Source organism: Maniola hyperantus, chromosome 9 (assembly GCF_902806685.2).
Source record: "Maniola hyperantus chromosome 9, iAphHyp1.2, whole genome shotgun sequence".
In the NCBI taxonomy this organism is placed as follows: domain Eukaryota; kingdom Metazoa; phylum Arthropoda; class Insecta; order Lepidoptera; family Nymphalidae; genus Maniola; species Maniola hyperantus.
The window spans coordinates 14,758,849-14,786,788 of NC_048544.1; the positions used below are offsets into that span (position 1 = coordinate 14,758,849).

The 27,940-nt window shown below is 39.2% G+C and overlaps 1 protein-coding gene across 1 annotated transcript; it reads left to right on the top strand.

The window, feature by feature from the left end:
* The first annotated feature begins 19 nt into the window (after positions 1-19).
* LOC117985304 (transmembrane protease serine 9-like) lies at positions 20-27,828 on the top strand. Its single transcript, XM_069500638.1, has 15 exons — positions 20-135; positions 591-651; positions 1,540-1,696; positions 2,507-2,679; positions 3,861-3,968; positions 4,476-4,615; positions 4,915-5,023; positions 15,517-15,644; positions 22,845-22,908; positions 24,285-24,441; positions 24,917-25,089; positions 25,613-25,720; positions 26,361-26,500; positions 27,375-27,483; positions 27,632-27,828. Exons 1-15 carry the CDS (start codon positions 85-87, stop codon positions 27,751-27,753), a joined length of 1,800 nt encoding a protein of 599 aa, XP_069356739.1. The 5' UTR covers positions 20-84; the 3' UTR covers positions 27,754-27,828.
* Positions 27,829-27,940: the final 112 nt, after the last annotated feature.

Sequence of the window (27,940 nt, forward strand, 5' to 3'; positions counted from 1 at the left end):
CTTGTCCTTAAACCTAAATATTGTCACCTGGCAGGTACATATATCGTGAAAAATATAGCTATGATCAGTCTTTAACTGGCTATCATGCAGGGGATTTACTTTTTGGGACTTCTCCTAGTCTGTGGACTTGTGAAGGTATGTGCATATCTATATATATAAAAGGAAAAGGTGACTGATTGACAGACTGAGTGACGCGATCTATCGACGCACTGCTCAAACCACTTGACGGATCGGGCTGAAATTTGGCATGCAGATAGCTTTTATGACGTAGGCATCCGCTAAGAAAGGATTTTTGAAAATTCAACCTCTAAGTGGGTAAAATAGGGGGCTGAAATTTGTGTACTCCACGCGGACGAAGACGCGGGCATAAGCTAGTCAGTAATAATATCGTCTGGATCATTAGATAAATGATAATATGAACATAAATGATAATAAAATATTAATAGTACGCGAGCTAAATATCTATATTACGCGACAGGTCGAGATGGCCTCGTACTATTTCTTTAATTTGTTATTTCTTTAAATTCCAAATACATATTAAGTAGTACTTAATTATAAAAATTACACGCCTTCTATATCGGTGATTACAGGCTTATGAAAATCGTCCTGTAAGGGAACAAGCTGTATACATTGAGAACATACAACCAAACAGTACGTATTTTATTATTTATATTATTAAGTTGGTACTTACTTATTTTAATCTTACTTTTAGTTATATAAAAGAAGATACCTACATAATTAAATTACCAGAATAATACATGCAAATAAATAGTGACCACTTCAAGCTTCACGAGTCACGACCATTTTGGATTTGGTAGCCACTTCTGGTTTGAACATACCTAAATTAAATATAAATTTCGTTCCAGTTGTGGCCAGTTGGTTTTCCTTTAAATATAAGTTGAAATATCGGCAGTTAAGTAAAAATCGCCTACCCATTTTATACAATACAACCGTTACTACTAGGTACCGGTACAATTCGTTAAACCACGAAATAAGTTTAAAATCTTAATTAATAATAATATTTTATTTTATCATATTGCAACAAGGAACCACAAGCTTAATTTGCCTGACCCTACAAAACAGACATATTTGTATGGGTATGGTCAGTGGCGTGCACAGGGTTTGAAGCCATCAGGCATCAGCCGTTAGGCATCAGTTTGGTAGAACCTGTTTACTGGCAAGTTATAATGAAAAATATTCATTGAGCTATAACAACTGGGGTAAGCAATGCTTTCGTGCCTCTATGACTTGCACGCCACTGGGTATGGTACAATGACATTAAGGTATGGTATAAACTTAGCCTACAACGCGCAGGATGCGATAGGTATATATTATATTTCTTCATTCTGATACAAGTTAGGCCTTGATTGCGATCTCACCTGATGGTAAGTGATGTAGTCTAAGATGGAAGCGGGCTAACTTGGCAGGGGTAGTTTTATTAAACCTATCAGGGGTATCCCTGATAGGTTTCTACACGGCATCGTACCGGAACGCTAAATCGCGTTGCCGGTTTTATCTCAAAATTTGAATGTATTTTAGATGGGCAGCGTATCACAGGAGGCTGGGAGACCAAGGAGGGTCAGATCCCCCACCAGGTCAACTTGCGCATGATCAACCCTTGGGGCACCGTGTCCTCGTGTGGAGGCTCCATCATACACCCTGAATGGATCGTCACGGCTGCGCATTGCTTGGGAAAGTACGTTTAAGCAATTTTAAATACATATAAAAAAATTGCGAACCGGCAGGATTCGAACCCGCGTCTTTGTCCGGTTCGCTTGTTGCCAGTGACGAAATTTGTGATATATACATATGTTCACTCGGTACTGAAGTGACTGTTAATGCCATCTAGTAGTGACACTTTGCAGCAGAGTGTCGCTACTAGATGGCCAAATGTGGATTGGCTGATTTCACACACATTTGAGAACAATATGGAGAACATTCTAGCATGTAGCTTTCCTTGCCATGTTTTCCTTCATTATTTAATTGCTAAACGCACATTAACTCCAAAAAGTTACAGGTTTGTGCCCGGGATCGAACCCCCGACCTCCCAAATAGGACGAGGTGTTTACTTGCTTATTAATAATTTCAAATGTTTGTTTAAACATTTTACTTACAAAAAATAACGTAACAAATTCAAATCATAGTTTTGCATTGTCAAAACATCGCACATCGCGTTCTTCAGGGTGTCTCGCCAATAAATATAGATCGAAATAGCATGCTCTCATACGAGATGCCATCTTGGATCTACCACATTATTCAAGGACAGGTTATTTATTAGTTATGTGCATGTTCACTCAGTACATATCACAAATTTCGTCACTGGCAGTAAGCGAAACCGTGGCCTAGTACTCAAGGCATCGGGCGCGAACCCAGTAGATGCAGGTTCGATTCCTGCCGCTTGCGCAATTTTTGATATGTATTTAAAATTATTTAGTAATTTCCTTGAAGTGTAGGTAAAAACGCTATTATAAAAAAATTATATAAATATCTGTTGTACTTTTTGTAGCCGCGTAACATTCGTCGTGCGGCTGGGGGCCCATGACCTAACCAAGCCCACCATCATAACGGAGGAGTTCATCAACAACCGCTTCCTCCATCCTAACTACAGTGAGACCATGGGGTTTGTGCAGGCTGATGATATTGCACTGCTGAAACTGAGCTGGGCCATTCCTTGGAGCCGTAAGTTATAACTTTATAGCCAATATTATATACGAGCAAGCATGGGGAAGTAGACCGCTGGCTGGCACAAGCACTCAGCGGCCACAGGGTGTTTAACACCTACCTCTTCGCAATAGGGAAAGCACCTACTGAAAATGGCTAATTTTGCGAAGAGGAGGACATCCCGAGACACGCGATTCTTGAGAGTCCCGCGTGCGCGGATCTTAGAATAGCAGCACAGGGAGCAAGTGACACTGTTAACGCCCAAAATTTGGTAGCCCGTATGGTGTCAAGCGAGGATGAGTGCCACAGATACGGTCAGATGCTGAGGGCAACAATGATAGAAGGGAGGACAGAGAAAAGCAAGAAAAAAAGGAGAGAGAGCAACCAGACGGTCAGCACGATGTAATGTAATACGGTTTCGTGCTGATGTCGCAGCACGTGTTTTTAGCCCGTGCAAGTTGGACACACCCTGTCGACAGACAGAAGTCCGTTAGGGATTTTTCCTCCTCCTAGAAAAAAAGCCTCCATAATATTCGCCTGGACACATAATCTGACGTAGCCTACATTACAGAGAAATTCATTATTTACTGCATTCGAATAGTAAGACAACATCAGCATGTTGTATTGCTCAAGCTGAGCAGGACTATTTCTTGGGGACGTAAGTTATTTCTTTGTAGTCACATGCGTTGTGAGTCTGGGCCCATAACCTGACTCATTCGACCATCATAAAGGAGGAGTTTATGCTAACACTTCCTGCGCCAGAACTACAATGAGACTATGTTCAGCCTGATGATATCACGCTGCTAAGTTGAGCTCGATTATTTCGTACATTTGTCGCACGCCTGGGCCCATAACCTGTTTCGGCCGACCATTACACAGGACTTCATTACTAGCCGCTTACTTCTGAGTCTGTGCAGCCTGATGATATTCACAGCACCATGCTGCTCAAGTTAAGAATCCATTTTTGGAGACGTAAGTAATATATTTGTAGCCACATTCCTCGTGCACCTGGGCCAATAATGTGACTTACCTGACCATCATAACTGGGGACTTATGATACTCGCTTAAGTCACTGGAAGTCAGGGAAGCGGTTGGTGTTTTTGATAACACCAACCCGCGCTTTCTACACCCAACTTTTGTAGCCGCTATACATTCACCTGGGCCCATAACCTGTCAAAAACAAAATATTCTGTTCACAGGTACGATCCAGCCAGTTCGTCTCCAGAGCTCAAAGCAGATGGACAACGACTATACTGATGTACTTTTGACGGCCAGCGGTTATGGACTCACTAATGATCGAACGCAAGGTAATATTGTTTGGAAGTCCCGCAAATTGCTAATGCGCGTGGTCACCATTTTAGTGACGTCAGCACTAGACTGAAGTTTCGAGCTGATGGTATATTTTTATTTCGGCTGACGTCAAAATGACGTCATTTCGATGGTAATGAGACATGGTTCCAGCGCAATAGCAATGTGCGGGACTTATAACCGCCATAATTCTCGGCCAACATTGCTTTATTGCCATCTCTTTCTTGGTACACTACAGTGAATAAATCTATCCTTCTCACATTTTTGTTTTGGTATTTAAGTAACAGTTGAGGTTATAAAAACAACAAGTGACATATTTTCGGCAGTGTTTCAGGTTTCTTCTGACGTAAGATAATCACTCTTAGCTTTCATTAAACAGTGTCTATCACAAAAATCCGATTCAAGAAAAAATTACGGCTTTCTTTGGAAGGGCATGAATAGCGCCATCTATGACGCTTTTAATAAACACTCCTGGAAAGTTCCTCATTTCTTCTCATTAATTTCAGGTGGAACAAACTCCGAAGTCCTCATGTACGTGACCCTCCGTGGCATCAGTAACCAGCGATGCCTCAACTGGTACCTCTATATGGACCCACAAACCCTCTGCGCACAGTATTTTAACACAACTATACAATCTACTTGTGCAGTTAGTATCATATTAATCTCTCTATTTATATACAACTAGATGATGCCCGCGACTTCGTCCGCGTGGATTTAGGTTTTTTTTATATATCGGCGTGTGAACTCTTTGATTTTCCGTGATAAAAAGTTGCCTATGTCAATTTCCGGGATGCAAGCTACCTCTGTACCTACGGGACCTTAAAAACGTCTATCGGCACCTAAAATATTACTTTACCATCAACAGTTCCTGGACTCTTATGGCTTAGTGCAGTATTGACGCGCAGGGAGCATTGCAACCAATAAACTGTTTGATTTCGAATGCAGGGTGATAGCGGAGGACCAGTAACCCATGTGGACGAAGACGGTCAACTTACGATGGTCGGAATAGTCAGCTTCGGTCACCGACAGGGCTGCACCCATGGAATACCAACAGGTATAGTATAGTTCTTGCAATCCACGGATTTATAGTTTCGGGTTGAGTATGCTGCGTATGAGGAGATCCGCAGGAGAACCAAGGTCACTGACATAGCCCAAACTATTAGCAAGCTGAAGTGGCAGTGGGCAGGTCATGCCTGTCGTAGAGGCGATGGCCGTTGGAGCCGGAAAGTCCTTGAGTGGAGACCGCGTTTAAGCAAGCGTAGTGTGGGACGCCCTCCAGCACGATGGACCGACGATATAAAGAGGCTGGCGGGAAGTGGCTGGATGAGGAAGGCTGAGGACCGGTTGTGGTGGCGCTCTTTAGGGAAGGCCTATGTCCAACAGTGGACGTCCACAGGCTGATGATGATGATGATGATGATGATGCTGCGTAGCTGTGATAGCCTAGCGGTTTACTCCGATTAGGAAGCGGACGTCTTCCGCCTCCTAATCAGAGGTCGGAGGCTCGATCCCGGACACGCACCTCTCATTTTTCGGAATGATGTGCCTTTATTTTATTTTTCTTTAGATTTCAAAAGAGGAACTGCTAAGTTTATTGCTGGCTCTTCTCAGTAGAATCTTTTCAGACGACATGACGTGTCATATTCAACCTTACAGGGTGACCAGAACGCTAGCAAAAACTTTGCGTTATTGTTATACTACCTAAACACAATCCAAAACCAATAACCATTTGTCTCGTTTTGTACTTTTAGTGATTTAGAATTTTGTCAAACCACTTGTGACGTTGTAAATTTTGAACTACTAACTAGCGTTTCGCTTTTAATAAAAATCAATTTTGTTCAAAGTATGTTGGTGCCACCTAGCATCAAGGTGCAGAACTACGCGTGGGTCGATGTTCAGAGTTCATTCGAGCCACAATAGATGGCGTTTGCTTCGTTGTCAATTGTCGTAAAAATAAAACAAAATAATTAAATAAAACCATAATATCATTTGTTTATTGTTAAGTCATTAACAAAACGGTTCTTATAATATATCCTTAGGTTCCGCAAATATTCAAAAATGAATTGGCTTCATGATCAAACTAAATGAGAGCGGCCACACTCGGGTTGCGTCTGGCAACACCGATTGGTGAGATTTAGAATTTTTCTGGAGTCAACATGTGAAGACGAATTTTTTCGTTCCAGGAAAATCTCACTCCTTTTCGCCCATGGCTTCGCCTGGGAAAATACAATAGTTATAAATTTAGTCATCCTAACGTATTTCAATGTTTCATCAATTATGGTGAGTGAAAAATCAAGTAATGTGGATTCGACAAAATGGCGGTTTGGTTAGAGAAAATCCTAATTTCATGATTTTCCCTTTCAGTTCCAGTTATTTTACCTTCCCAAATAAATGAGGATAATGGGTTGTGGGTGGACTCCTGAAAACCATTGGTGGCCAGGAGTTCAATAGGTGAGTTGTGTTTGATCGGGAAAAGTCCACGTGTCGAAATTTTCACACAGCACAAATTATAATCTTGTTTTTCTTTGTTACAGGGTTTCCGTTTGCGTTTCCGTTTTTAGTTTTCGGTTTTCCGTTTTTTCGCTTTCGTTTTCCGTATTTATTTCTTTTGCACATTCACGTTGGCAACTTAATTTCTATGGATAAGACTTGGTGAAAATCTTTGTAAGGAAACATTTCGGTTGTGAAGAATCAAGTTAAATTGAGTTTTGGATCTTGGCCGATGCCGTCCAGCTACATTGCAGTCTTCGCACCTACAAGTAAGCAAATGTTTGTATCCTGGAACAGTTTAGTGAACCTTCTTAGTGTATGTGTACAGTAAGAACCCTGTCTTTACTACTGAGCTTTTATTTTGAAACAATTTTATGAATTTTACTGTGTCATTGTCTATTCCATGCCAATGGCATCTTAAATTTAAAACATAGATTTTATGTACTATCTACCTAAGGCATTCTAATGTATCTAAATTAAGTCTTGGCATTAAGCTAGAATAACTAAGCATTATTAGCCATCATTATGTATTAAGCGACCCCGGTAAAAGTTACATTAAAAACAATTTTGCCTAACATCTAGCAAATTTCATTTATAACACCTCATATACATTACAAGGGAGTCGACGGCTAGCTTCTATTCTTTACTAGGTAGATAGATCAAGTAAAGTAAATTATTATTTTCCTCTAATCTTTGTAAGGTGGTAGATTATTCCGTATCCGGGTATATTTCCATTCCGCCCAATTTACCACCCTTACAAATGGCGCCCGAACGTTTTTTTATATAGTTATTTCAGTATATTTTGAGAAATTTTGTGAATTTTATGAAATGTACTCCGCTGATTGTACAATTTTCTAAGTGGTGACACATTGCAAAGAGCTCTAAGCTGTTTTTTTTTATGGTTAACTAACTAAATAATAACTAATAGTTAGAAATTTTGTCTGATAGGTTAAGTAATTTTCTGAGTATAGTCCAACATTGGTTTTTTCTTATTTAATTAACACATTATAAATGGTGCTTATGCCGTTCAATTATGTTATTTGACTTACCTTGGAGGTGTATAAGTGAATGTTTGCCTTCAGTTTAGTAATAAACATTGCTTAACTGAGTTGTTGTTGGGTATTGCTTTCAATAGTAAGTACATCTTATGTTTGAAAATTCCGGTAACTTAGTATAATTAAAGTTTTGAAACGCTATGTGCTGTTAACTAGTTACACACATACATTTATAAATACTAAGAGTTACAACTTGTGAAACTAAATATATAAACTATATTCAGAGATTACATTAAGTTCAAGTATGAAGTTATGAACAATTTTTTTTTCAGTGACTTGATACTTCATTATTTTGTTGAAATTTTGTTTAGAGCTGTGTTAAGGTTATGATAAAAGCTACTTCACACACAAAACATGTTAAGTTTAAGTGAATGCTGGTAGTTTAAAGTGACATTTAGAAACAGATTTTGTTGTATTTTAGGTTATGTGTTAAAAGTGTAAAGTAACAGTCATCAAACCATTGCACAATCTCTTTGTTTTTTTTTTTTGAAAGATAATATGCTAGTCAGAGTTCATTGCAACTTTGTTGCCTGTTTACTTTTGTAATTGTAAAGGTTGTAACACACTGTGTACTCATAAAGGTGATACTGCACCTTACAATCATTTATTCAATTTTGGGAAGTTTATTTTGTTATATTTTGTTTACTATAGTAATAATATGTGCTTGTATTATTAACAATATTTTGGAATAGGAACATAATTGATAAAATAGGTTAGGATAGACTTAAGAATATTGTTTTTGTTGTGTATTTTGCTTGTGTATATTTAATAGTTTAAATAACTTCTTTTGTGTTTGTGTTTAACCAATTGGTATAAGGCTAAACATAGACAGTTACACAAGCTCGATATTTTGTTAAATGTGTTTTGACTTAACACAATGGAACAGACTTTTGCCCAGTTTCATTCACTTTTGAAGGACGAATTGTGTTATGAGGTATCCATTCGTTCCGAAACTCCAGCACCTACAGTGCTAGGTTTAAAGAAACAGTTAAAACAATTAATTCAGGAAATTCCTTCTGAATCAATTTTAGAGACGGATTTCACTTCTGAAAGTGAGTTAGGGGTTATTACTAAAAAACTTCAAGACTTAGAAGATTTATTAAAAAAGTGTTCTGACACTAAAGATAGACATGCCCTCTGTAGGTCTAAAGCTTTAGCTTCACATTTGTACTTTAGAATTTTGAGAATACAGTGTTCCGAACTCAGCTTAATAAGTAGGAAGAGTGAATTACATACAAAGTTGCAGAGTTTGATTTCCAGATTAGATGCTGACAATGAGTCGTCTCACGACGAATCACTGGATTCCGAGAGTACCGCCGTTGACTGCACTGGTGATAAAAATGTTGCCAAGTGGAAGTTACATTTCAACGGACAGGGTGATCCGCGCAGTTTCATCGAACGCGTTGAGGAATATAAAAGATCTTATGGCGTTTCAGATGGAAAATTATTTGTTTCTGCATTTCATCTTTTTACAGGCCGAGCATTGTTATGGTACAGAGGCAACAAATGTCAAGTTTCGTCTTGGTCAGAATTGAGAACTTTATTTTTAGAGGAATTTGATGCAGTAGATTATGACTACAGGTTGCTAGGTGAAATTCGAGCAAGAACACAAGGCTCTGAAGAACCTGTGTCTATCTATTTCGCTATAATGTTTTGCATGTTTTCAAGGTTGTCAACACCACTTTCCGAAGAACAAAAGTTACAAATTTTATTACATAATATTCGCCCTTTTTACTCAGAACAATTAGCTCTTGTTGACATTAAGTCTGTCGCAATGTTGAAGGAAAAGTGTCGCAAACTAGAGGCTGCGAGGCAGCGTTCCGCCTTATTTTCTGAGCCTACTAACAGTAAGGCAACTTTAAGTTCAGAGTTTGCTTACAAACAAGTGACAAAACAGATAAACACACTTTCAGTCACACCTGCACCTAAGGTTGATACAAGTAAAGGCACTGATTTTACGAAAACAAATAAACAACTATGTTACAAGTGCGGCAAGGGTAACCATTCCTTTAAATTTTGCAGGACAGTTCCGAAATTTATTAGATGTTTTTCGTGTGGACGTCAGAACTTTACAGTAAAGACATGTCCAAGTTGTAGTAAAAAGGCGATTAGTAAGCCCGCTCCGGACAAAAATTCAAAAAACTAATTAGTAAGAACTGTGCAGAGACACAAGTAAAGAACTTGGTCATTAACAACAAAACATCCCTTTTACCTGACACAGTTCTGTATTCAGTGGATAAACGAGACTTTAGGCCATATTTAAAGGTTTTTGTTGACGGTTTTGAGATTACAGGTTTACTAGATTCCGGTGCTTGCGCGTCAATTTTGGGTAACCAGGCGCACAAGGTTTTTTTGAGATTCGGTTATAAATTGCATAGCAGTATTGATACCACATTTTCAGTGGCAAATGGAGACAAACTTGATTGCATGGGTTATATGTTTATTCCGATTACTTATAATTCCGTAACTCACATAATAAAATTTTTTGTAGTACCCTCTATAATAGCGGATGTTATTTTTGGCTGTGACTTTTGGAAAACATTTCAGTTAGCCCCTGGCATTTTTGATAATTTAGAATTAATTAAGGCACCTTCTCAATTTTACAATATTTGTGCGATTGATAATAAACAAATTCATACCATCACTTCTTTTGAAAACTTATCATCTCAACAGAAAGAATTAGCCCAGTCTGTAGTAAATAAATTTTTAGATATTTCTTCAGAGAAAATTGGATTGGGTAGAACAAAATTAATTGAACATGTTATTGACACCGGTGATGCCTTGCCAATAAAAATAAAACAATATCCACTTTCTCCCGAAAAGAAGGAAGCCTTAAGTAAAGAGTTAGATAGGATGCTGGAAATGGACGTAGTTACTCCGAGTGAAAGCCCTTGGAATAACCCAGCAATTTTAGTGAAAAAGGCAAATGGAGACTGGAGATTTTGCCTAGATTGCAGGAAATTAAATTCAGTGACAAAGGGGGATTCATACTCAATACCGTACATTCCACAAATTCTAGATAGCTTGAAAGAGGCAAGGTTTTTATCATCGATTGATTTAAGTTCAAGTTTCTGGCAAATTCCGTTAGCTAACGACTCTCAGGAAAAAACCAGTTTTACAGTTCCTGGTAGAGGGTTATTCAAATTTAAAGTCATGCCGTTTGGCCTATGCGGTGCACCAGCACGACAGCAGAGGTTAATGGACCAGTTATTTAATCAAAATTTTTGTAGTGATATTGAAAATGGAATAGTATTTTGTTATATAGATGATATTGTTATTTGTTCTGCTGATTTTGAAACCCATTTAATTTTATTAAACAGAGTTCTGGATAAACTAAAAATGGCTCAACTATCCATAAATTTTGATAAATGTAATTTTTTTAGAAACTCTTTGAAATATTTAGGGTATATAGTGGATGAATTTGGTTTACGCACAGATCCTGGAAAAGTTGCCGCAGTTTTGAACTTTCCGACCCCAAAAACTGCACAGGAGGTAAAGATTTTCCTAGGCACTTGTTCTTGGTACAGGCGCTTTATTAGGAATTTTTCAACCATCGCTGCACCACTCAATAGACTAACGAGTAAAGGAAAGAACGCACCTAAATTTGAGTGGAGCGAACAGGCAGAGGTAGCATTTAATACATTGAAGAATGCGTTGGTAACCGCACCTGTTCTTGCGGTACCGAATTTTGAAAAACCATTCAAAATACATTGTGATGCTTCTGCATATGGTGTTGGCGGTATGCTAACGCAAGAAACCGATGGTTGCGATCATCCCATTGCGTATGTCAGTAGGAGCCTAAATAAAAACGAAAGGAATTACAGCGCGACGGAACGCGAGGCTCTAGCTGTGATTTTTGCAGTGGAGAAATTTCAGGCTTATTTTGGTTCCAAGCCAGTCACAATTATCACAGACCATGCATCCCTAAAGTGGTTCTTAAATTTAGAAAATCCCTCAGGACGACTCGCCAGATGGGGTTGTAGATTATCACAGTATAATTTTGTTATCGAACATAGGAAGGGTTGTGATAATGTAGTTCCGGATACCTTGTCGAGACTCATACACGTAGATGTAGTTGGTGATCGTAATGATAACTCTAGTCAACAAGTTTTGGTAGATGACTGGTATGACAAAACATTTAATGGCTGTAAAATCAATCCAGCAAATTTTCCGAATTTTAGTATTTTGAACGATAAACTATATCGTTACAGTAAATGTAAATACCAGCTTCTCAGTGAGTTCGACTGGAAAGAGGTAGTCCACAAGAACGACATCCTTAGAATTATGCAACAAAACCATGCAGACGCAACTGCAGGTCATTTTGGTGTGTTCAAAACTCATCGCAGATTATCCCTCAGATATTTTTGGCGTGGTATGTATAAGGACGTGGTTGAGTACGTTAAGAATTGTGATACTTGCTCTGCGTATAAACACACGACATCAGCCACTCCAGGTCTGCTAGGGAAGCCTAAAGTCTGCGAGAGACCTTTTCAGGTCATTTCGGCTGATTTAGTCGGACCTTTGCCTAGGTCTAAATCAGGATTTACATTTCTTTTTGTGGTGACGTGTTGTTTTTCGAAATATACAATGTTGTTTCCGTTACGGCGTGCCACAGGTGCCGCTGTTGTTAAAGCGCTAGAGAATTTTGTATTTTTGAACCATAGTGTTCCAGAGACTGTGATTGTGGACAATGGGTCCCAATTTACAGGATCTGAATTCCGTAATCTCATTAAGCGTTATAATATTCCGAAATTACACTACACACCACTGTACACTCCGCAAGTTAACCTTGTTGAGAGGTACAATAAGGTTGTTATGACTGCTGTAGCCGCTTTTGTGAAAGATAACCACAGGTCCTGGGACGAAAACCTGTACAAGGTCCAGTTCGCCATAAACAGTGCGGTTAATGAATCCACTGGATTCTCCCCGTTCTTCCTTGTCCACGCTAGAGAACCGGTTTTAAATGGTTCCTTCTATAAGGACACGGATAAGGAGTACGAGGCCGGAATTCCAAGGGAGGAATACGCAGGAAAGTTTGGAAATTTGGAGGACATATTTGGTCAGGTTAGGAGAAATTTGTTTCAGGCTCATGCAGAGTATGCAACGCATTACAACTTAAGGCGTAGGTCTGCAAGCTATTCTGTTGGGGACATAGTGTGGAAAAAGACCTATCCACAAAGCGACGCTACAAATTTTTTCGCAGCTAAGCTGGCACCTAAGTATGAAAAGTGCAGGGTTGTCAAGGTTTTGTCACCTTTGGTTTACGAACTAGTTAGAGTAGCTGACAACCACCCAATAGGCACTTGGCATATTAAGGATATTAAGAAGTAGATATTTGCCATTACTTAGTTTGGTCTAAACTGTTTGAATATTTAAGTTATCAATATTCAATTAGGAATTTGTATGAGTGTAGTGATGTTCTGAATTAACAGTTACATTACCATGGTTCAGTTGAGGATGAATGTAGTGGATGTATGTAGGGATGAATATGTGATGATTGGAATGCTTGTGGTAGACCAACCGGTAGAGAAAGTAAAAATGCAAATATCGTACTTTGGGGATAACGAAAAGGGGGGGGTTTTGTGTTTTGTTTTCGTTTTCCTTCTAGATAATGGATCATTTCTGTTATTTTTCCGATTCTGTTCCGAGATCTATTTTCTAGGAGAGTTATTTCGTTTTTTTTTCTCATATTCCGATTTTGATTCGGTTTTATTTTTCCGAATGGGATAGAGAACGGTTGCCATATCAGATGGACCCGTTCACAACCAGTTTTCCGTATTTGTTGAGTAACAAATATTAAGATGGTAGTTTAAAAGAGTGAACCACCGTAGGCCTAGACGCATTCTATCAGTCAGCTGAAGAATGATGCCAAGATGTTTCCACTCAAGTGTCTTAGACACCATGAAGTTTTTTTGTATATATTCTTTTTAGAAGTTAGGGTTGTGTAGTTAAGTATAATGTATAAAACCTTACACTGTTTTCAGTATATTTATTTTGTTAGACAATTTTCCTTGTTAGTAGTAGATGTGCGTTCACGCGTAACTTCTGTGTTTTTTTTGTTTGTTTCAGGCAAATTGTTAGTAGTTGTTGGATGACGCTGAGGGCAGCGTGGTTCAACCTGTTGAACCTTTTCGTAGGAGGGGAAGTATTGTGACGTTGTAAATTTTGAACTACTAACTAGCGTTTCGCTTTTAATAAAAATCAATTTTGTTCAAAGTATGTTGGTGCCACCTAGCATCAAGGTGCAGAACTACGCGTGGGTCGATGTTCAGAGTTCATTCGAGCCACAATAGATGGCGTTTGCTTCGTTGTCAATTGTCGTAAAAATAAAACAAAATAATTAAATAAAACCATAATATCATTTGTTTATTGTTAAGTCATTAACAAAACGGTTCTTATAATATATCCTTAGGTTCCGCAAATATTCAAAAATGAATTGGCTTCATGATCAAACTAAATGAGAGCGGCCACACTCGGGTTGCGTCTGGCAACACCGATTGGTGAGATTTAGAATTTTTCTGGAGTCAACATGTGAAGACGAATTTTTTCGTTCCAGGAAAATCTCACTCCTTTTCGCCCATGGCTTCGCCTGGGAAAATACAATAGTTATAAATTTAGTCATCCTAACGTATTTCAATGTTTCATCAATTATGGTGAGTGAAAAATCAAGTAATGTGGATTCGACAAAATGGCGGTTTGGTTAGAGAAAATCCTAATTTCATGATTTTCCCTTTCAGTTCCAGTTATTTTACCTTCCCAAATAAATGAGGATAATGGGTTGTGGGTGGACTCCTGAAAACCATTGGTGGCCAGGAGTTCAATAGGTGAGTTGTGTTTGATCGGGAAAAGTCCACGTGTCGAAATTTTCACACAGCACAAATTATAATCTTGTTTTTCTTTGTTACAGGGTTTCCGTTTGCGTTTCCGTTTTTAGTTTTCGGTTTTCCGTTTTTTCGCTTTCGTTTTCCGTATTTATTTCTTTTGCACATTCACGTTGGCAACTTAATTTCTATGGATAAGACTTGGTGAAAATCTTTGTAAGGAAACATTTCGGTTGTGAAGAATCAAGTTAAATTGAGTTTTGGATCTTGGCCGATGCCGTCCAGCTACATTGCAGTCTTCGCACCTACAAGTAAGCAAATGTTTGTATCCTGGAACAGTTTAGTGAACCTTCTTAGTGTATGTGTACAGTAAGAACCCTGTCTTTACTACTGAGCTTTTATTTTGAAACAATTTTATGAATTTTACTGTGTCATTGTCTATTCCATGCCAATGGCATCTTAAATTTAAAACATAGATTTTATGTACTATCTACCTAAGGCATTCTAATGTATCTAAATTAAGTCTTGGCATTAAGCTAGAATAACTAAGCATTATTAGCCATCATTATGTATTAAGCGACCCCGGTAAAAGTTACATTAAAAACAATTTTGCCTAACATCTAGCAAATTTCATTTATAACACCTCATATACATTACAAGGGAGTCGACGGCTAGCTTCTATTCTTACTAGGTAGATAGATCAAGTAAAGTAAATTATTATTTTCCTCTAATCTTTGTAAGGTGGTAGATTATTCCGTATCCGGGTATATTTCCATTCCGCCCAATTTACCACCCTTACAAATGCACCGGCAATGTATAGCGTACAAAACTCAGGTCAATGCCCCGCCTACGACGCGGCATTGACTCCGAGTGACCTTCTTTCCTAACGTTCGTTGACCTCTAGCGTCAGTCAGAAGTTTTATTTGTAATTTATCGTAAACTTTTACAAAATTATAGAATTTTTAATAGGAATTTTCGCGTTTTATTGTGGTATGATATCAGTAATCATCAGTACTATCACCTGTCATCATTTTTGCCAGCGTTCTGGTTACATCCTATAGCATAAAGGTTGAATATGACATATGCCATCTGAATGGTCCACTAAAGAAGCCCTTATCCTGACTATGAATTCCAGTGTAGTTGTCCCACATGAAATAGAAATAATTTGATTTTGTTTCCCAGGCCACGTGCGTCCAGGCTACTACCACACATGGATTCGTGAGACCACTGGCATTGACTTCGATTGGGACAGTTCTGCAGCTAAACCGGCTGCGCCAGAATCAGGCTCCGAGGTCCACATTGTAGACAAATAAGAAATGATTTATGTCAATACGTTGCGGGCACGAGCCGTGCCAAGTACGGGGCGCGGATGAGGCACGGATTCAAAACATTACGAACATTTTATATGAAGCAGTTTATGCTGCACCGTGCTGTCTTCTTATTCTTCTTCTTCACTCTGGGCTGGTATCTGGACTTAAACGTTTTCGTCTGTTGTGCGTGCATCGCCCCTCCCCGCTGAAGTCTTCACTCCAGCCATCCAAGCTCGCTCCAGAAGCCGAGTAGACCGCCCAGGTTGCCGAGGGCTTCATGGAGTGAGGTCGGGGAACCCAAATGGCGTTCGCGTTAATCTGCTACGCCCGTGCACTCTAGCACGTGCGTCGGTGTTTCATCGACGTCCATGCAGGCCCTGCACAGAGGACTGTCGGTGACACCTATAACGAAAAGGTGTTTGTTTAGTGGGCTATGCCTTGTTATGAGTCCCACCACCTTCCTGGGTTTACCTCTGTCCAGGCGGAGCAGTTTGTTAGTTTGCCGTTTGTTTATGTTAGGGAAAGCCCTTCACCGTGCCGTGTCCGTATCTCGGACGTGGCTTGGCCGTATGGGCCGAGGCACGTACGGCACAGCCAAGCATAAATCATCCTTTAGTGTTCCTCTGTTATACACGATGAATGAAATAAAGTTTTGTATATTGAAAACAGCTTATGTATGTGTACATTTATTTATAAAACGATCCCTAAACATTAAAGTTGTTCCCAATAACCCTAGAAGCGAGGATTAGACGAGAAAGGACTGTACCGCAACATTTAATCTTGTTTTGAAATAAAAATAGCGAGCAAACGAGCAGGCGAGGTGATTTTTAAATAAATACTTTTGAGATACGGAACCCTGAAAATCGAGGTGGGGGTTGAATTTCCAAAAATCCTGAAACCCGTATTTCTTCATTTGTGACCAAAAACCCAAATACCAATTTTCATGCAAATAACTTAAAAAATGACGGACTTTCATACAAACTTCCATCCCCCATTTAACCCACTTAGGGGTAGAATTACGAAATATCCTTAGTGGATACCTACTCTTTACAAAGTACATACCCTCAAAATTTCATGTCTCTTAGGACCAGGTCAGTCAGGACTTTGAATTTTATGTATTAAAAAAAAGAAGACAGACACGGCGTCTTCCTTATAAATTATAGATCCGTCGACTGAGTTGCACCCTCCCGATAAAAGACGCCCTAAGCACGTCCTTAACGATCCCGACGATGTTCCCTATCTAATTTAGACATGTGTCCGCTATAGCTTAACTTAACTGAAAACCGCTGCCGCGCCTATAGCGTACCGTAGCGTTATTGTCGTAGCTAACAACGGTTATCAGTTATCATCTATGACGAACCACCTGACAACGCAACGCTGCCAACTGGCAACTGACAATGCATTGTTTGGTTTTTGGTAACTAGAAACGCAATAATTATGCCTTCTCTTTCTTTCTTTCACTGAAAGCTGAGAAGGAGCGGTTATTGGCTACTGGCTTAGTAACTAAGAACTTGGTAAACCAAAGCCGACCTTATCTCTATTACGCTAAGGCTTAACTGTACAAGTACTTGTCCATTACACTTTGATCTCTCAATCTTAATACAGTTAGCCTTAGAGTAATAGAGATAAGGTCCTCTTTGGTTTATCAATCTTCGTGAAATGTTTTTGGTTACCTAACTGGACTGTGGCAAACTATTCTTGCAGGCGTCCACTATTGTTTGACCTATGTCAATGATCAAATTAAACTTTGCTGTTATGAACTTAAGGTTGTGATTACTTCACGATATTCATGAAAGTAAAATTGGTTTTATTTTAGTGAATATGCGCGCGCTAGCTATACCTACAGACGGTATTGATACGGCAGCTAGCTTAGTTACTACTACGGAAACCGCTGCGCGTTGCGCATATTAAATTAGTTGAAACACAACTCTGATACCGATATTCGGCAACAGTTATCAATATCGGTATTGAAACTAAATAACTGTTGATTAACCGTTGCCATGAATAGCCAATAATGCCCATCTTTACTATCTATATCTTCGCCGGCGAAGACGAGGTCGAGGACGAGGACTGAGGACGAGGTTTCTAACGTCACCCGGACGTGGACTCACGCCACGGCCTCGGGGGCTTGCGGACTAACCAGTAGTCCAAAAACTTCAACCATCCCAACGTCATCCTAAGCCGTGGTCCGAGCCACACAGGAGGACGTTGCCCCCTGACCTCTCAAATTATTTCTTCGAGTCCTAGGGCTCACCCCCAGGCGGAGCTTTGCGCTCGCCAACCCCCCCCGGTGACGCTGTAGCGGCCAGAAGGGCCTACGCAGCATAGTCAATCCGATACAACAAAAAAACTGAGTTGCCAGGCGACTAGTGGACCGTGCACTGTGTAGGACGTCATGACGTGACGTAGCAGATATTACGCTGACAATCAATTTTTTAAAATCTAAATACATAAAAAAAAGTAAAGGGTGACTGACCGACTGACTGACTGACTGATTGACTGACTGACTGACTGACTGATCTATCAACGCACAGCTCAAACTACTGGATGGATCGGGCTGAAATTTGGCATGCAGATATTAATTATGACGTAGGCATCCGCTAAGAAAGGATTTTTGAAAATTCAACCCCTAAGGGGGTGAAATAGGGGTTTGAAATGTGTAGTCCTCGCGGACGAAGACGCGAGCGTAAGCTAGTATAATATAATATGTACGTAAGTAGATAACTATATAATAATTCGGTACTTAATTAACTTTATCTTTTAATCCTGCTTTGGTCTAAAATCAAAGTATTGGAATTTAGTATTCAGTTGTGAATTAGCTACCATGCTGGGAATATACGTCTTAGGACTTCTAGTCTTTGGACTAGTTCAGGTAATCTTTAACATAAGTCAATCATCGTCATCATGATCAACCCATCGCCAAGTCACTACACTAAATATCACGGGTCTCCTGTCAGGATGAGAAAGGTTTGGGTCAAAATCTACCACGCTGGCCAATTGTGGATTGGCAGAGTTCAGAGAGCAGAGTATGGCCTTTGATAACATTATGGAGAACTCTGAGGCATGCAGGTTTCCTCACGATGTTTTCCTTTACTGTTAAAGCAAGTGATATTTTATTGCTTGAAATGCACATAACTCTGAAAAGTTAGAGGTGCGTGCCCGGAATCGAACCCCAACCACCGATTAAGATAACCCTTCTCATACTGAGAGGAGACTCGTGCTCTGTAGTGAGCCGGTCATGGGTTGGTCATGAATATTTAAACATTCTTCTACAGCTCATTTTCCATGAGATGATAAACAATCAATACTATCCCTTATCTGCTAGGTAAAAACCCCAGATAATTTAATATTATTTTTTATCTATAAAATCCATTGAAACTAGAGCTAATTATGATGATACGTGATAACACTAGGTCAAATAAGGTATCATTTTTTTTTTTTTTTTTTTTTTTTCTACCATAAAGCATCATTATAAAATGGTAGCTTTATTGCTACTACCATCTAGCCTATGGGCTAATAAGTAATATTATTCTAGCTTAAACTTCTACTTATGATTAATTTTTAAATCTAATTTACAGTCCAGTAACTGTCCTTAGTTTATTCTAACACGTACTTACAGTTCACTATGTTCTTGTGACCTAGAAAAATAAAGTAGCACAAGCACTAATACACAAACGCTGCACTTATGTACTTTTTAACACTAATTCGAACGGCTTGGTTCTTTTGAGCCTCCTTTTGATGTCCATGTTATCTAGAAGCTTCACAGCCTCCAAATTAACATGATGGCGAAGTCGATGTTGGTGAGCTTCTGCGTACTTTTGGATGATTTTGTTTACGAACTCTATCTTAAGGTCCCTGTGGAGATCGTGATTTCTAACATACCAGGGTGCATTTGTTATTTCCCTGAGTACTTTGTTCTGGAATCTCTGTATTACTTGAACATTGGTCGGTTTAGTACACCCCCAGAGTTGTATACCATACGTCCATACAGGCATCAGAACTTGCTTGTATAGCATAAGTTTATTATGTAATGAGAGCGTTGAATGCCTTCCAAGCAGCCAATACATTTTTTTGTAGCGTAATTCTAACTCCTCACGTTTCTTTTTAACATGAGCTTTCCATCGAAGCTTTGTGTCTAGCGTCATACCCAAGTACTTCGCTGTATTTACGTAGGGAATAAGTTGCCGATTTAGATAAATTGGGTGATATTTTGGTAACTTATTGGTAAAATCTATATGCATAGATTTCGACTCGTTTAGCTTAATTCGCCACTTTATAGTCCAATCGTTGACTTTATTTATGGCAGCTTGAACTTTTTCTACTGCTTCTTCGTGACTTTCTCCAGTTGCTATTATGGCAGTATCATCAGCGAATGTTGCAATAGTGTTATTTTCTAGTGCTGGAATATCACAGGTGTATAATAAGTACAGGACCGGACCTAAGACACTTCCTTGTGGTACCCCAGCTTTAATTTCCTTGAGTTCAGAATACGCATCTTCTTGACGAACTCTAAACCACCTATTTGAGATGTATGATTCAAGAATATCAGCAAATGACTTTGGTAGCATATTTCTGAGTTTATAGATAAGCCCTTCGTGCCACACTTTATCGAAAGCTTGCGCTACGTCTAAAAAGACTGTAGAACACACTTTCTTATTTTCTAATGATTTCTCTATTATGTCAGTAATTCTGTGGACTTGATCTATCGTTGAGTGTTTTTCACGGAATCCAAATTGGTGATCTGGTATTAATTTTCTCTCCTCTAGTATAGGTTTTAGTCTCTTGAGTAACAGTTTTTCAAATAATTTTGAAATAACTGGTAATAAAGAGATTGGTCTGTATGACGTTGTTTCATGGGGTGGTTTCCCCGGTTTAGCGATCATAATAACTTCAGCAACTTTCCATAACTCAGGTACATGTCTCAGTCTAAATGATGCATTTATGAGATTGGTAAGTTTCACTAAAGCTTTCCGAGGTAGGTTTTTTAAAATTTCTCCGGTAATGAGATCATATCCTGGAGATTTTTTTTTGCTTAAATTGAACTTTATTTCTTCAGTTACTTCCTTTGGTGTCACAAGTCTGATATTTTGCAGATCATCTTGTCTTTCTTCATTCTCACTGAAATCAATTGTATGGCCCTCATTTGGTTGGAATATATCTTCCAGATGCTGAGCGAATCTATTAGCTTTTTGAATGTTATTGATAGCCCATTTTCCATTTGATTCTTTAATAGGTGGTATATGTGTGATGGGTCTTTTTAAATTACCTGTTACTTTCCAAAGAGAATAGTCAGTTTCTCGGTCATTGGTCAAGCTTCGTAGGTAATCATTTAACTTAGTGTCATTATGACTTTTGATTGCTTTCTTGATTGTTTTCGCGAGTTTGTTCAGTATTCTTTTGTCTTGTGGTGATCTCGAAGCATGCCATTTTTTTCTCTGCTTTCTCTTTGTTCTAATGAGGTGTATAATTTCCTTAGGATAGGTGGTACCCTTACTCCATTTTTTTATCGATGGCGTATTATTCCAGGCTGATTTTTGTATGTCTGTTATAAATTTAGCTACTTCCATATTGAGCTGGTCTTGGCATTTTAAGGGGACCTTTAGGTTTATAGTACTGTCTAACTCTAGTTTAAAGCTTTCCCAGTCTGTATTATTATTCACTAGAGTTATCTTGGTTTCTTTGAATGCAATGTTATGTTTATTCAATATTAACAATATTGGTGAATGGTCCGAATTCATGTCGTATTTTCCTTCAATATTTAGGTACCTTGGTGAGATGTTCTTAGATATAAAAAAGTCTATCAGATCTGGGGTTTTTTGAGGATCAGTAGGCCAATAGGTCGGCATACCTGTACTGATCACGTCGCATCCCAAGTCTTTGATCGCACTCAGCAATTCTTTACCTTTTGTTGTTGTTAGTCTAGAGCCCCAGAAAATATTTTTGGCGTTAAAATCTCCACCAATTATAAATCTGTGTCCATATTGTTTCAAGAAACTTAAGTATTCATATTTTTTTAGAGAATGCCTTGGTGGGCAGTATATGGCTACAATTGTAATTGGGTATCGTTCTGTTTTAATATTTACTGCCACTGCTTGGATTTCTAACTCTTCATATTTACTTTCTTCGTAGTGATAAATACTCTCTTTTATTATAACAGCACTACCTCCTCTGGCTGAATTATTAGGATGTAGGGCGTGATATACTTTATATCCATTAAATTTGATGTAGGATTCTTTTGTGAAATGTGTTTCGGAGATCAAACATATGTCGATATTTTCAGTATCTAGGACTACTTGTAGCTCATGTTGATGTTGGAATAGTCCATTAGAATTCCATGCCAATATTTTTAGTTCTTTTTCCATTATTTGGTTTTAAAAGGGGCTTTGTTAGTGCCATTTTCAAGTTTTCGCAGGCGATCATCAAATGATGACATAAATTTCAAGATCTCGTTTAGTTTATTTAAGGTAGGATCGCTCGTGTTATTACTGTTAGACATTTTGTTTGAGGCTACTTGTGCATATGTTACCTTTTTACTAGGATTTTCTTTGTTAATTTCGGGAAGTCGCACATTCTTAGCAACTGGAGTTTGTTTTGTAATATCACTTGTTGCTTGAGTGTTTTGAGAAGATGGTTTTTTGTATTTCCTGTTCCTGATGGATTGCATTTCCTTGGCTACTATGCAGCCTCTATAGTTAGCTGGATGAGCTTCCCCACAGTGTACACATTTAGGTTTCTGCTCAGCTGGTTTTTTGCATTCAACACTTAGATGTTTTCCAGTGCATTTGACACATCTTGGCTCTCTGGAGCAATACTTCTGGGTGTGCCCATACGTTTGACATTTTTTACACTGTGGTATGAGCTTCGATGATCTCAGTGGATGTATTTCCACTTTGCATCCAAGAATCGAGGTGATTCCATAAATTTTGTCGATGTCTTCTCCATTTTTGAAACTTAGCAGAAACATGTTTAGTGGTTCCTTGTTTTTCCACCTTAGCTTATTGACGGCATTTTCAACCTTAAACCCTTTATTCTGAAGGTCTTCGATTATTCTTTCTGGCTTACAGGTAAAATGCAGCTTTTTGGCCATGACTTTAATGGGCCTATCTTGCTTGTTTTCAAAAGAGTGCCACAGGAATTTCCCTGCAGTCAATGTTTTAGTGAAATAAGGTATCATGATAACAATATTATTATTATTTTCAGGCCTACGAGTACCCATCAGTGATTGAGGATAAGCCCGTTTACATTGAGGACATTAAGCCAAGTAGTAAGTTTATCTACCTACTAGCTGACCCGCCCCGGCTTCGCTTGGGTGGAACTTAGAAAATCGGCGTGAGGGTACAATTTTCATAAATCCTGAAATAGGCACCTACTTATTTTTTTCTTTTGTAACCGAAAACCCAAATATCAATTTTCATGAAAATAACTTGAAAAATGACGGAATGTCATACAAACTTTAACTCCCTTATCCCTTATTTAACTCTCTTGCCATTAGACTTTTCAAAAATCATAAAGAATGTTTTTTTTTAAATTCTTAACCGAAGGACTACCAAATACCAATTTTCATCGATGTAACTTTAAAAATGATAGACTTTCATACAAACTTCCATCCCCCAATTACCCCCGTTAGGGGTGGAATTTCGAAAAATCCTTGTTTAGTGGATACCTACTCTTTACAAAGAACACACACTCCAAATTTTATATCTCTAGGATCAGTGGCTTAGGCTGTGCGTTGATATAATATAAGTCAGTCAGGTCTTTGAATTTTATATTTATAGATTTTAAATCTGGTTTCTTAATCCTCCCTCACTTTTCAACCATCGCTAGGCATCGTCAAGGTCTGCACCCGTACGTAGTCCACGAAATACCAAGGATGCATACGTACGAAGCGATAATTGCTTCCGCGATCCTAATTGGAACGCGCTGACATGCCGTTTCCATATGGCATGTTTCCGTTTTTCCATCCATTGTTAATATTATAGCTACAATTCAAGAGTAAATACTAAATAGGCAAGCTTAAGGCAAGCGTGCTCCATCTTAGACTACATCATCACTTGCTACTTACTTGGTTTGTATGATTACAGCCAAGCCTTAAAATATAATTTCTTCTGTGAAAATCCATTTTTCCTTAACAAATGTCCAGTGGGTAAGTTCTTAGAGAAATACCCAAGCAAAGGGGTTCAGCTAAACATTTATTTCAGTACTAGCTGATCCCCGCGGCTTCGCCCGCGTGAATATATTATAGCCTATGTCACTCAGGAATAATGAAGCTTTCTATTGGTGAAAGAATTTTCAAAATCGGTTCAGTAGTTCCAGAGATTACCTCTTTATAATATTATAAGTATATAAGTATAGATTTAGTTTGCAGCATGTCCATGGTTTGCAGTAAGATCGGGGCTTGTGAAGAAAAGCAAATAAATTATTTTAGAATTATTGCAAAAGAGTAGGATGGTAGGTAGGTAGGCCACCAAGTTTGCTTTGGCATCCAATCGTGGATGCCAAATCCTGAATATTTTTTTCTGGAATTAAACAATGAATCGCCATTGTGTAATTCCAGAAAAAAATATTCAGGAAATGTTGACATTCGGGGCCTTATTGCGTCGTAGTGATGTTGGGGTATATTTCCTGGATTTTTCTCATTAGATGGTGAACGCATCACGGGAGGCTGGGAGGCGAGAGAAGCGCAGATCCCCCACCAGATCAGTCTGCGCATGATCAACGCCGCTGGAGCCGTCTCCTCGTGTGGCGGCTCCATCATACACCCTGAGTGGATCATCACAGCTGCACATTGTTTGGCTAAGTACGCCTTCGCCTATCATATAGTTAAATTACCATTAGTAGAATGGTCACTAGTCTCTACCTAGGTACAGATATTATGGTACAGATACTATGTAGATAACGTTACTTGAACGATTACGTTCGTATTGTTACGTTACTCATACGAAGAATTATTCTACTTCCATTGCACGAAGTGACTTACAACAGCTAACAAACTAGATGTCTCCACAAGATCTTTAATCTCTCGGCATAGATCGCGCTAACGAAGTCTTCTCTACGCAGCATTTCCTAATCTGGCAGAGTCACCATAAGTTGTATTTCAACATTAATACCAAATTTTTACGTTGAGAGGCTGATGTGATACGATGACTAACCCCATTGAAGGATCTATTAACCAATATTTCAGTTACAGGAGGCCTCATTTCAATTTGTAATTGATTCCATTCCGATCAGTTGCTATGTTACATACCTAACCTCTTATTATGTTTTTTTTACAGCCGCCATACATTCGTCGTGCGCCTAGGAGCCCAGAACCTCACCCGACCGACCTTCATAACGGAGGAACCCATTGACAACCGTGTCATGCATCCCAACTACAATGAAACGCTGGGAACAGTCCAGCGGGATGACATTGCTCTGCTAAAACTGAGCCAGAGCATCCCTTGGGGACGTAAGTTTTATAGTACATACTAAGTAATAATTTGTTTTTATATGAAACTAGCTGCCCCGGCGATGTATGATGCTCTAACAGTGAAGGAAAACATCGTGAGCAAACCTATATACATTTTCTCACGATGTTTCTTACGATGTTTTCCTTCTGTACCTGAGAGTCTGATGCCAGAAAGTTCTCCATTTTCAAAGGTGTATAAAGTCAGCTAGGACATGGAACGCCCCTCCAGCTTCAGTTTTCCCTCCCTATTAATATCAAGTCAAGACTTAAGAGTGAATAGGCATCTTCTAGGCAAGCGTGCTCCATCTAAGGCTGCATTATCACTTGCCAGCAATTCTGATTGCAGCCAAGCGCTAGTCTATGAATTAACAAAAAACTATTACTAAGGAAACAGTTATTGATGTGTCGTTCTCGTTTCTCCAAAGTTGGTGCATGGAAACTTTCATTCAATACCTACCGCATCATGCATCTTACATGACATAGAAAGGAAGGAACTGCTAAACATAAAACATTCTGTGTACAGCTACGATCCAGCCAATCCGCCTGCAGAGCTCAAAGCAGAAGGACACCAATTACGAAGACGAGTTCCTCACCGTCAGCGGCTACGGACTGACCGAAGACCGCGCACTTGGTAACTAAGCTAGCTTTTCAACTAATGAATTAGCTCCGAATGCCTGGACCTACATCCCCCTCCCCCCCCCCCCCCCCTCCTCCCCCTCTTATTACTAGTCGGGCTTACTTTGCCTAATCTCGTGAGTCCAGCCGGCTGCATCCTCCATCCCCTCCCCCTCACCCCCCCCCCCCCCTCCTACCCTTTTTACTAATTAACTTGTCTTTAAGACAAGAGTAAATTGGTATATTCACTTTGCTATTGACCAGTGCCTGATTTTTGTTTTATCAAGGATCGTCGAGTTTTTGTGCATGTCCTTTATGCTCATTTCTATCTAAGAAATGTTTTCTGTCACTTTTGATAATTTTTCTTTTTTGAAAAGAATATTAGGCATTGCCCTTGACTAACATTCCCCTTTCCCCTCAATTAAGCGTGAAGCTTGTGCTAGGAGTACGTACGATAATAGTGACAATAGACCTATTTTGAATAAATCATTTGAGTTTGACTTTGACTTAGTGCAAAGGGCTTAGCAAACGGGTGGGGCTTGGACCGGCGACCTTTCGGATTTCAGTCCGCATTTTCAACCGTTGAGCTATTGAGGCTATAAGGTACTGAAACCAATTGTCTTACTCTCTGATTTCTTAAATCCTCTTTTGTTCAGGTGGAACCACATCAGAAGTGCTCATGTTCGTGAATCTGCGAGGCATCAGTAACCAGGAGTGCCGCAGGTGGTTCCTCTCCATCCACCCGCAGACAGTGTGCGCGCAGTACTACAACAACACCAGACAGTCCTCTTGTTCGGTTAGTTTTTTTAAATAAAAATAGCGAACAAACGAGTATCAGGACCAGAGGAACCGCCAATGTGTTGCCGGCCCTTCAGGAGTTTGTTGGTCCGCCCCTAAATGAAATGTAATGAAATTATTTATTTTTGCCAAATGTGAGTAGTAAATGATGGTACATACATGAATGGTCTCTTTCACCTACATACATGAATGGTCCCTATGTTATATTCTAATGGAAACACCGCTGAAGGGAGTTGATTCCACAGTTAGCATGTGCGTGGAAAAATAATCTGGCGCAACGGGTAGTCGAATGGCATCCAGGTGGTGAGGGTGAAATTGCGTACGGTGGCATGCGGTGCGGTTGTAGAAAAAGGAGAGTGGAATGAGCTCAAAAAGCTCTTCAGAGCACTCTCCATTATAAAGGCGATAGAACACGCAAAGAGAACTGCAATCACCCAAACAGTAGGAGATGATGCATCATTCAAGTGTTGGTGAGGCCACAGTTATTGTAAACTAGCTGATGCCCGCGACTTCGTCCGCGTGGATTGAGGTTAATAAAAATCCCGTGGGAACTCTTTAATTTTCCAGGATAAAAAGTGTCCTTCCCCGGGATGCAAGCTATCGCTGTACCAAATTTCGTCAAAATTGGTTGAACGGGTGGGCCGTGAAAGGCTAGCAGACAAACAGACAGATACACTTTCGCATTTATAATATTAGTATGGATTAGTATGGATAATTAATCGTCTCTTTTTTGTGCACTTTATTACTAACAATAGTTTTTTAAGAATTCAAATTGTCTACTAACAAATTGAGCCCTAGTTGCATTAAATAAAGATTATTATCATTAACCGTTATTATTGTTAACCGTAATCGAGCCCCTGTTTGTATTGCAGGGTGACAGTGGTGGCCCGCTGACCCGCGTGGATGACGATGGTCAACTCACAATGATTGGAATCGTCAGCTTCGGGTCTTCTCGGGGCTGTACTGTTGGATTCCCGACTGGTAATGACTCTATTATTATAAACTAGCTTCAAAACCCCTTGAGAAGTCTTTGATTGGATTGAAGCAGGTGTTTTCGTCATGAAAAGGTCGAAGTCTAGCTGTGGACAAAGGTTGAAATGATGATCATGAATACAGTTTTGTTTTCCAGCGTACGTGCGTCCAGGTCACTACCACACCTGGATCCATGAGAATACCGGCATCGACTTTGACTGGGACAGCTCTGAACCTGCGGCAGAATCTGAATCCGAAGTACAAGTTGTGGACCAATGAGAAACTGATGAAAAACTTCATTAAAATGTCATCCAAGAGTCCAAGATTAACAATAATTGAAAAATGTTTCACGTTTACGACGTTATTAATTAATTATTTTAAAAATTAATGTAAATCATGGTTTTTTTTTAAAATTATTCTCTTTAATAATAGAATAGAATAGAACAGAATAGAATGTTTTTTTATT

Bases quoted from the DNA above. Each gene is read 5' to 3' on its own strand.
- LOC117985304 (XM_069500638.1), top strand. From the start codon at position 85: ATGCAGGGGATTTACTTTTTGGGACTTCTCCTAGTCTGTGGACTTGTG. The intron at 3,969-4,475 runs GTAATATTGTTT...CATTAATTTCAG, and splicing joins CACTAATGATCGAACGCAAG to GTGGAACAAACTCCGAAGTC. The intron at 25,721-26,360 runs GTAACTAAGCTA...TCTTTTGTTCAG, and splicing joins GACCGAAGACCGCGCACTTG to GTGGAACCACATCAGAAGTG.